This window comes from Lepidothrix coronata, unplaced genomic scaffold (genome assembly GCF_001604755.1).
Source record: "Lepidothrix coronata isolate B3197 unplaced genomic scaffold, Lepidothrix_coronata-1.0 Scaffold58, whole genome shotgun sequence".
NCBI lineage: Eukaryota > Metazoa > Chordata > Aves > Passeriformes > Pipridae > Lepidothrix > Lepidothrix coronata.
Genome location: NW_016690238.1, coordinates 5160757 through 5171207, shown reverse-complemented (window position 1 = coordinate 5171207; position 10451 = coordinate 5160757). Strand labels below are relative to the sequence as shown.

The 10451-nt window shown below is 45.2% G+C and overlaps 2 protein-coding genes across 2 annotated transcripts in view; one reads left to right on the top strand and one right to left on the bottom strand.

The window, feature by feature from the left end:
* Positions 1-432: 432 nt before the first annotated feature.
* Positions 433-1744, top strand: GCNT3 (glucosaminyl (N-acetyl) transferase 3, mucin type). The gene has a single exon (XM_017817013.1). The coding sequence runs from the start codon at positions 433-435 to the stop codon at positions 1723-1725; it is 1293 nt and encodes a 430-aa protein (XP_017672502.1). The 3' UTR covers positions 1726-1744.
* A 4459-nt stretch (positions 1745-6203) lies between these two features.
* GTF2A2 (general transcription factor IIA subunit 2) overlaps positions 6204-10451 on the bottom strand; it is a 10471-nt gene continuing 6223 nt past the window's right edge. The window contains exons 3-6 of the mRNA XM_017816742.1: positions 10398-10449; positions 9498-9602; positions 8105-8231; positions 6204-6511 (exon numbers count right to left, since the gene is read on the bottom strand). Coding sequence (XP_017672231.1) covers positions 6486-6511; positions 8105-8231; positions 9498-9602; positions 10398-10449 — 310 coding nt within the window. The 3' untranslated portion in view covers positions 6204-6485. The remainder of the gene's footprint in view (positions 6512-8104; positions 8232-9497; positions 9603-10397; positions 10450-10451) is intronic.

The following is a 10451-nucleotide window of genomic DNA, read 5'->3' as shown; positions in this document are numbered from 1 at the left end:
ATGCTGCAGGCCAGTAGAAAGCTTGTTGCAGCTGGGCTTCTAGACCGCAGCACTATCACGATCGCTCCCTCGACCTGGGAGCTGGAATGATCTCAACACTGGAAAAGCAGGTTAGACCCCAAACTGATCTAGGAAAGTCTTTTGAAAATGTGCATTACACGGGGTTGAATTCTAGAGGAATTTTCCTTGTGTTACGTGCTGGACAGGGGTAAGATGAAATATTATCTTTTAAACAGACACAAAAGATAACCACCTCCAGTGCCGGTAAAAACAGCCACGCCACAGAGGGGGAGGAGACTCCCTTTTATTCACCTGTTACTCACCTGCGGTCACGCCGAGATCTCCCTGTCACTGCTGCACCAGCTCCCAGGGAGCCGCCGGTCCCGGGGCTGCCCGTGCGGGTCGGCGGAGCCCCCCAAGGGCCCCGGGGCCATGCGGCTGTGGGAGCGGGCGGTGCCGGGGGCCCGACGGCGCTGGGCGCTGCTCCTGCCCCCGCTGGCCCTGCTGGCCGCAGCCCTGGCCCTGCGAGAGGCCGCCCGGCCCTGCCCCGCCGACCGGCCCCGCTGCCGGCAGCGCCTGTACCGCGCCCTGGAGCTGCCCCCCGGCCGCGGCATCAACTGCTCGGGCATCGTCCGCGGAGACCGCAGGGCCATCGAGGAGGCGCAGCTCCGCAACCTGGAGGTGGCGAACAGGAGGGCTCCGCTGACGCCCGGCCACTACCTGAACATGACAAGGGACTGCAGCGCCTTCAGGCAGACCCGGCGCTTCATCGAGTTCCCGCTGAGCCAGGAGGAGGCGGAGTTCCCCATCGCCTACTCCATGGTCATCCACAACAAAATCGAGATGTTCGAGCGGCTCCTGCGCTCCCTCTACGCCCCTCAGAACGTGTACTGTGTGCACGTGGACAGCAAGTCCCCGGCCGCCTTCCAGGAGGCCGTGCGGGCCATCGCAGGCTGCTTCCCCAACGTCTTCGTGGCCAGCCGCCTGGAAAACGTGGTCTACGCCTCCTGGTCCCGGCTGCAGGCCGACCTCAACTGCATGCGGGACCTGCTGCGGAGCCCCGTGCCCTGGCGGTACCTGCTCAACACCTGCGGCACCGACTTCCCCATCAAGACCAACGCCGAGATCGTGCGCGCCCTGAAGGTGCTGCAGGGTCGGAACAGCATGGAGTCGGAGAAGCCCTCGGCGGCCAAGCGGGTGCGCTGGCAGTTCCACCACGAGGTGGGGAAGGCCATCTCCCGGACCGACATAGAGAAGCTGCCGCCGCCCCTCAACTGCCCCATGTTCACGGGCAACGCGTACATCGTGGTGACACGGGGCTTCGTGCGGCACCTCTTCGAGAACCCCACGGCACAGAAGTTCCTCGAGTGGTCCAAGGACACCTACAGCCCTGACGAGCACGTGTGGGCCACCCTGAACCGCATGCCGGGCGTGCCGGGGGCCGTGCCCCACAACGACAAATTCCAGCTATCGGACATGAACGCCCTTCCCCGCCTGGTCAAGTGGGCGTACCTGGAGGGCGATCCCAGCAAGGGCGCGCCGTACCCGCCCTGCACCGGCCGCCACCAGCGCTCCGTCTGCATCTACGGGGCGGGCGACTTGCCCTGGATGCTGCAGCAGCACCATCTCTTGGCCAACAAGTTCGACCCCGAGGTGGACGATGCCGCCATCCTGTGCCTCGAGGAGCACCTGCGCCACAGGGCCCTCTACGGCCGCGGGCTCTGAGGGGACCCGCGGGACCCCCGCCAGCACTGCCGCCCTCCCGGGCCAGCACTGCCACTCTCCTGGGCGAGCCCCGCCGAGGGCGCCGCGGGGACACCGGGAGGGGATCCCTCTGATGCCCCCAATCCCTGCTGGGCACGGACCTCGGGGACAGCGAGAGGGGATCCCCCTGCTCCCCCCGAGCCCTGCCGGGCGCGCACCTCGGCGGGCCCCGAGGGAAGCGCCGCGGTGACCGCGCAGGGCCGGCCGGGGCTCAGCTCTGCCCCCGCCCCGCGGCTCTCGCCGCCCCTCCTCGCACAGACCGGCTGCAGGAGCGCGCGGGGCGTTTTTCCTTCCCTTGCCGGGCTCTGTTCGCAGAAGTGACCCCAGGGCTGCTGCTCGTACCCGGGCAGGGCCGGGGCACGTCCTCCTGCCAGGAGCGGAGCTGAAAGGGGGATTAATTTGCTTTTCCACGAAGCACCTGCAGCTCCCGCCCGCCCCTGGCACCCGGGCTGCTGCTCGTGCCCCACTTCAAGCCTTGACTCTGTCAATAGCCATTAAAAACACCAGCCTTCAATAAAATCAAATAGATACTGAAACAGATGGCGTTTCGGTATTCTGTGTCCTGTGGTTCCCTGAGAACGGTCGTGCTCCCGGGCAGAGCCATTAAACCAGTTAACCCTTCAGCACCCCACTTCTCCGTGGGAGAGGGATGCTCATGTGCTCAAAGTGTGCAAACCTACATTGTTCCAATAGCTTCATCTCTCTTTTCCCCTCCCCCCCAGGGTATTTTTGTGGTATTTTGGCAATGTAATTATCATATCCAGTAGTAGATGTGGCCATTTACATGACCAAACCAATCATCCAACACAGTTTTCTTAAGTTTCTAGAAGCCGAAAGATTTGTGAACTTCTGTATTTCACCCACGTGTATTTTTCTCACCTTCTTATACTAAAGCTTGCCACTTTCCATGAATCCAACAGCTTCTCACTACCTAAGGGAATATGCTGAGGGATTAATTCCATTGTCTTTATACTACAAAAAAACTGGTAATTTTTCTTTCAGTAAACATACTCACCTTTATAAATTTAAGGTCTATGGTGGAGAATTATCGTTATACAAAGAATATCCAAAGCAATTCCATAGCACCAGGCTACATTTAAATGAAGTTAGGACTTCAATCACACAGATCTTCAAAACATTGATTTAAATAGGAGGAGAAGACAAAATAACTAAACTTGAAAAGGTGTGTCATTGCAATTTTGTTAGACATTTTAAAGTGAACTTGGTTGTAAAGTAGTGATTTTTAAAATGCCATGATGATTTCACAGCAAACATTATTGGCAAGAACTCCAAGTACTGATAAGGAAAGTTCTCAAATATAAACACTTGAGGTATCATTGGGCATTTGTTTATTCAGAAAGAGGAAATACAGTAATAGGATTGCTAGTCCCAGGGGGGAACTCTTTCCAATTTATGTAAGCAGGCATTCGCTACAGAGATTACAGCTTTATCCTGACAGTGACACAGAAAATTCAAAAATGGTTTCAGCAGCAAGTTCAACACTACATCTCTCCATGTCTAGTACATTCTTTTAGAACAAACAGAACTTCTTTGCCTACTCAGGGTAAGAACTCAAGTCTCCCAGCATAGCAGACTGCATCTAATCCCTGCTGCCTAATCCGATTTTGCTTGTTGGAGCTCTTTCACTTACTTTAAATTAACACATATTAGCTCAAAATGGTAAACTACTGCCAGTGGGTTCCTTGGGGGACTGGGATATGTTCAAGTTTCTGGACTAAATCAGGCAGAGCAGGGTCCCTGTGTTTCTAACTATAGCAAAGTGTTGCCTTTTCCCCTTGGAAAATGGAAAAAAGAGGTGCACATTCATGGAGACAAAAAAAAAAATCCCCATACTTAGAGTTCTAAGGAATTGCATCAAAACCAGACCCATCCGTGAAATGGATGTCTGTAAGAAGATCTAAACAATTTATTTCTCAAAGAACCTTCTACAAAGGTGTAGCCTGAAATAGTGAAAGATTATTGAATGAGGGACCTCTCTATTATTTTGAAAATGTATGTAAGATATATACTTGCAAAGTTACTTACAGATTTGTTGTCATTTTTATCCCCTTCACTTTGTAAATATGTTTAACTTCTTCAGCTCAGAAACATGACGTATTGCTTGTATACACTGTTATAATAACAGTGTTTCATCTACTATTGACAGACACTTCCCTGACACAAAAATGTTACAGATGGAGAGACAGAGACAGGTATTTAGATCTGGGGGAGGGGAGGAGGTGCCACTTCAAATCTGTTCTATGGTCACATCCAATTTCCTTGATCCAAAGAAAATTTCCTGGTTTCGAGGGTGTTATTACTCACAATTCATCTCAGATGATTTGGCTGCAAAAACAAAGGCCATCTTGTGCAAATTTATTTTCAACTCACCTCCTTTTAGTAGGGACTTAATTTCTTCTGAAAGAACAAGCCAACTCCCAAATTCTAGAGGTGAACTAAGACAAAAAGATTCTTACAAAGGACTGTTCTCAGCATTTCCTCTTCCAAAGACATTAGAAATGTCAGATTCATGAGTGCAGTCAGATGTCAAATCAGTGATACAGAAAAGTAAAAAAATATTTGTCTGCTTAACATTACAAATGGCAATAAAAAATACGACTCATCTCTAATAGAGAACTTTGCATTCCAGAGATCTCAAAGTATCTTAGGAATAAGATATCTGGCATCTCAGAAAGTTTGCAACAGAGCACGGAGAAATCACGTAACTTGCCATGGTTGGTTGCAGAGCTGAAAAAAGAATAAACTTGCAATAGAGTAGGACCAGCTCTAGCCCAAGGTAGCACTAGCACATCAGATTACAGGGTCACCTCCAAAACCAGCTTAAACCCCATATGAACTTCATCAGTGAAATAATGGGGTGTCCAAATTGGAAATACAGTCCTATCAGAAATATTAGCTTTGTCTAGTGAAAGTCTAATGCTTCTGTCTACAACTGTTAACCAACAACCTGTACTTTAAATAAACCCCCAGTTGTTTAGGGAGGAACAACTCTATGTGAGCTCCATCTGGCTTAATACATATTGACATAGCAGGTCCACAAACAGCTCTTTTTAACTCTAGTTAGGAGGCTCTCTTTCCTTCTTGCTTTGGATTTCTTTCATATTCTACATGATTATCTCTGGGATGTCCTATAATAAAAAGGTGGGTCAGTTAAAATGAATTCAGAGGAAAATAGGTAATAAATTCAGAAGAAATGAGAAGCAAACACAAATAATATGAACAAAATACCAGTAAAGTGTTTGCAGTCATGAGCAAAACTGATTCAGGAAGCAGTGTTAGGGTGTCTTTTTTCTTGCCATTAGAGTGACCATAAAACACTAACAAAACTCTCAGTGAACTATTTTCCACTTCTCCTACTTTTCTCCCCACCCTGAAGCTTCAGACTTCAGAAAAGCAAAACCAAGTCAGTAGTACTTTAACTGAAATCCTCCCTCCTAAGCTGCTGAGACCCTTAAACGCAGTATCTGTGCTCCAGATTGTAACTTCAGTCTGCCTCACTGTGCCAAGTCATTGTGCAAAAGTACATAATGATCCTGATTAAACTCGTCTTCTGGAAATTCATCATAAATCCTTCCCGCTCTCCCTTTACTGTGTGTCTGTGATAATACCTGAAGGCAGGTATTAACAGCCCTGCCTGAGCAAACAGCTTACACCAGGGAACATCCTGGTTTGCACACCTATGAAATGGACAAAATCCTTTTTCTTGGAAACCATGTTTAAACAGGAGGTCACCCACGGCCCCTCCTTATCCTTCCCTTTTCTTCACTTTCCTTTAGTTAATTTACTTTCTAAATAGAAACATCCATTCCAGCTCAACATCAAGGTGTAAAGGTTTATCTTTTACTTTCTTGCTGCTGCTGAGAAGTGGAAGCAACTTTCTTGAAGAAAATCAACAAAATAAATGAATAAACAAATCAGTCCATAACACACAGGCAAAGAAGAACCAAATAGGCAGCAGCAAATATGCTGGTACTGTAGCCAGTGAGATGATTTGTGCTCTGCTGGGTATTACAATAGCTTAGAACAACAAAGTGCAGTTCACACTTTCAGGTGTAAGTTCAACAAATCTTCCAGGACCACAAAGGACATTAATCATATGAACTTGGCAGGATTAGCTGAAATTCAAACAAAAAAATAGCAAGTGGCAAGGAAGTTATGGAGAGCAAAGCAACAAAAAGCAGAAAGAACACTGACAGCAGATTCCATTAACTTCCCTTTGCTCCCCCCTCCTTCAGTGAACTGAAACAACCTCCACATAAGGAACAGATCCGGGACCTGGACAAACACCATCCAAGAAACAACGTCAGAGCCAAAGAGATTGTGTGCTACCAAGTTAATGTCAGAACTTAGAAAATCTGGGGAAACTATATTATATTAATGATTGTTTTTAAACAACGTTTTCCAATGATGACTCTTTCAAAAGTTTTTAAATAAAAGTTTATTACAGAAATTATTTTGAACAAAAAAGGCAACAGTATCTGTTGTAATTTAAAAAAAAAGTAATGTTGTATTCATGCCCTATAAAGTGAACCGAAGAAATGCTACAGGTATTTCTTCTGCTGTCATTCTGTGACACTCTCTAGTATGGATTAACTCACATCTGCACCACAAGAATTCAGGATGAACAGTCTCTTTCCATGCTTCTCTCCAGAAAGTGCTGCATATTAACAGAAAATATTGCAGACGACCCACAGTTCTGTTCATTCTGCAGTATTGGAACCAGTGTCTAGGAAAGAAAAAAGAGAATGAGACTAATACATACCCCCACTGAGTATGAAGAGAACCAACAGCATGTCTAATACCTTCCCCAAGTTCAAAAGCATTCTCCAGGCATTTTAGAACCTGTTCTGCCCCTCCCCAACTTCCCCCACTGCCCTCACTGTCCTGCATGAACTGCTTGTGCTGCTTCCCCTGGGTCAGCCCAGCACACAACTCCAGGGCTGTGCACACACACCATTTGCTATGAACACATTCAAATACTAAAAGCTTTGCTCTAACTTGTAGTGATACACAAACACTTCACTGCAGTCAGCCACAGGCACATCTGCTCATGATCTACTAAAGAGAAAGGCTTTTGCACACCCAGCAGCACAAGCTCTGATGGAGTGTGGGCTAGAGCTTAGTCTGCACTTTGAAATAGGTGCAAGAATGAGCATGATCTTCATAAACCAACTGAGAGCAACTCTCTGTTCTGAGCTTTTGTCAGAACCACCAATTAACACCAGTGCAACTTCTAATAATATACTGTTTTTAGAGCTATGGAAAAGGTATGTCACTCCAAAATGGAGAATGACAAGGCAGTGTTTACTATGTTCCTTCAGCAGGACAACCTCTCGTGGGAAAAAAAACCCTGTAATGTTAATAGCAACCTTAAGTCAGCCAGTTCTTTAAATCTTATCTGCACACTTTATCAAGAGTGAGCAGGATTAATACTTGGAAAGTAAGGTTTCTTCCACTAGCTATAAGTACACAAAAAAAAAAGGTAGGATTTTATGCTTGGCTGAGACCAGAAGTTGAGAAAACAATAAATTCTGTCAGCTCTTTAGAACTACAACTTGAAGTGATTATTGTAATCATGCCAGAATCAGGAAGCTATGAAGAACTTGTTTCAGAGGTCTGTGGGGTATTTAAATAAAGCTTTTCCCATTCTCAGTTCTTCCTTTTAGCATCACTCTCCAAGGACAAAACAAGTGGCACCATTTCCCACATTTTTAGCAATATTCTCTCACATTAATGGTTTTAAAAGTTATAAACCAGCTTCCCATAAAAGTCACTAAATTACTTTTTCCAGTAAAGAATTTCAAGGAACACTGACAAAAGTAATGCAGATATGGAATGTAAACTTTTGCAAGCAGTGTACGTACAGTGGACCTGTTAGACAATATATAAGTCTTAAAAACATGATTTGCAAACGCTGGCATAAGCTTCTCATGTGCTTGTGTCTCCTACTATCAAATTCAGCAAAGGATTGCTTGACAGTTTTCTCAGACAACTCCTTGCTCAGACTGTTGAAGCACTCTTTGGATTTAATATAGCACAGTGCTATCCTAACAAAGAGGTTAACAGTAGAAAAATCACCACACAAAAAGTACCACTACTGACTTTCCAATTGCTCTAGTATGTGCTTCCCAACAAGAGGTGCACAGCAGGCTCCAACACAGTCCTACCTCTGGGAAGCATTTAACTTGCTTTTGTTTCCTCTCTCATCCCATGTAAAAGGGACTGCAGAGCTCTACAATCAATCAGACATTTGGCCAAAGCTTTCTATAAATGATCAAGTCTTGTGTCCCAGCTTATTTATATCATATTCCATACTTACTTTTTCCATCACATGCTACAATTTTCACTTTATCCACTTTCACAAGTTCAGTGACCTCCCTAAATTCAACGTCATTCAGTACAAATGTCCACACGTTGTCACAGAACCTGTATGTATTCAGAGACCCCTTAAAAAGACAAGAGATATTTTCTGTAGGACACACCCCAAAAGCAACAGAAAATATATTAAGTATCTACTGAATTATGTCCCTTCTAGAACTAGATTTGCCATAAAGCCCCCAGTGAACCTGAATGCAGACAACAATTCTGAGGGAAACTGCAGCTTAAATGCCCTCCAGTGGCTGAACTTTTCAAGACCATGACAGTCTACCCAAGGGGAAGCTGCACAGGGAGGCCAAGAAGTTTTACAACCTTTCTAATGTGCATAAAGCATAAGTATCAGAAAAGATTTCTTAAAACACTGGGCCATAAGAAAAATAACTTACAGCAGTGATCTTAGCAAGATGTGAATTCTGCAGTTGTTGAAATAAAGCACTAGTTTAGATAAATCATGACAAAACTGCCCTGTGTGACATAAAGGGGTTCACTCATGTTTGATGTATTACTGAGGATGTCTGTATGTGAACATTTTGGCTTTCACCTTCACACAGTTTAAACTGATACCCTTGAACTGAAGCTCCAATTAACATTTAGTTTATCCACTAAACACGATCTGAACAGTTTTCCATACACGTTACATACACAGAACAAGTGAAATGTGTCAGAGAAAAGAAATTATGCTACTTTTAACATATCCATATTGCTTAAAAATTTAACATCTTAAGAGCTCACTTCATTAATGTGTTCTACACAGACTACAGAGGAAGTTAACAGGAAGCTGGTTTTTGTGTTGTTTTGTTTTTTTTCCTCAGAATTACCTTCAAGCTGACATTTAACAACTTGCTGCTGTTTCATATTAATTAGGGTAGCTGACTGGGAAAAACCCTCAAATTTGTTTTTCTATGATACCTACAGAAAAGAGCTACAAAATGATCCAGTGAAAAGGTGGATCTAAAACCCTCTTCATGTTACAGATGTGGCTGAAAATCTGTCCTCATCCCACTTCTGCTAAGTACAGCTAAAAGAAGCAAAGTCTCCCCCCTAATCTGCAAGACACTGAGGGTGGCAATGCTGTCCATCAAAGCATTGCCCTCTTCCCTGTTTTCATCCACCCACCAATATTTCTGCTTTTTGCATTCTTTCAAAAGATCCTTGGCAGAATAAGGGAACAAGCCTCACAACTGCATGGGGAATACACATGTAAACAGTCATTATTTCAGCATCAAAATGGACCTGCTGAAGTTTTTGCTAGGAGGACACAGCTTTTAATGACATTCTGCATCAATACTTAGTTACTGTATCTCAGGAGAAACTTTTATATGTGATTATCTTACCCTGAAATTCACTCTGTTCCTGACTCGTTGTGCCAGAGCCGAATTTATAGCTTTATCAAACTGAAGTAGCACCTGAAGGGCCAACTGAGGTGTGATTTGCTGAGACTAAAGTAGTTTCAAAAAAAAAAAAGAAAAGTTTTGAGTTGTTTCAAAGCAAACTCAAACATGCAGTAAAAGTTAAAAAACATCAAAACAAAGTCATGAAGTTCACGTGATGTAGATCTCTAGAGAAACAATTTTAAAAAATACTACATTCCTGTGTTTATTTCCTTCTTTGTATTTCAATTCTAAGAGAAGAAATTATGTGCTATGATGATTTTTTGTGCTACACAAAAATTTCTTCTAATAAATATTCACTGGAAATAAACAGAAGTGCCGTAAATTGATTACAATGTTCCAGCTTAATCTGGCTGTTCATTTACTGGCCACACAACAGGAGATCATGCCATTCACATAAGACATTCTCCTTCATCCAGGACATAAAGAAAAACCATGTCAAGTGAATGGAGGACAAAAGGCTTTTGATTTCAATCCGTAAGTTTTCCAAGCCTTGGCCATAAATGCCCCAATTTACAGCAACTACAGAACCGTTTTAATGACTAACCCCTGTTTGTATTGAGCTGATCCCCATCCCACACACCTGTATGAGCTTGTCTAGGCTCCCCTGAGCTGATCCCACACACCCCACACACCTGTATGAGCTCGTCCAGGCTCCCCTGAGCTGATCCCACACACCCCACACACCTGCATGAGCTCGTCCAGGCTCCCCTGAGCTGATCCCACACACCCCACACACCTGTATGAGCTCGTCCAGGCTCCCCTGAGCTGATCCCACACACCCCACACACCTGTATGAGCTCGTCCAGGCTCCCCTGAGCTGATCCCACACACCCCACACACCTGTATGAGCTCGTCCAGGCTCTCCTGGAGGCTGTTGCCCAGCGTGGTGTTCCT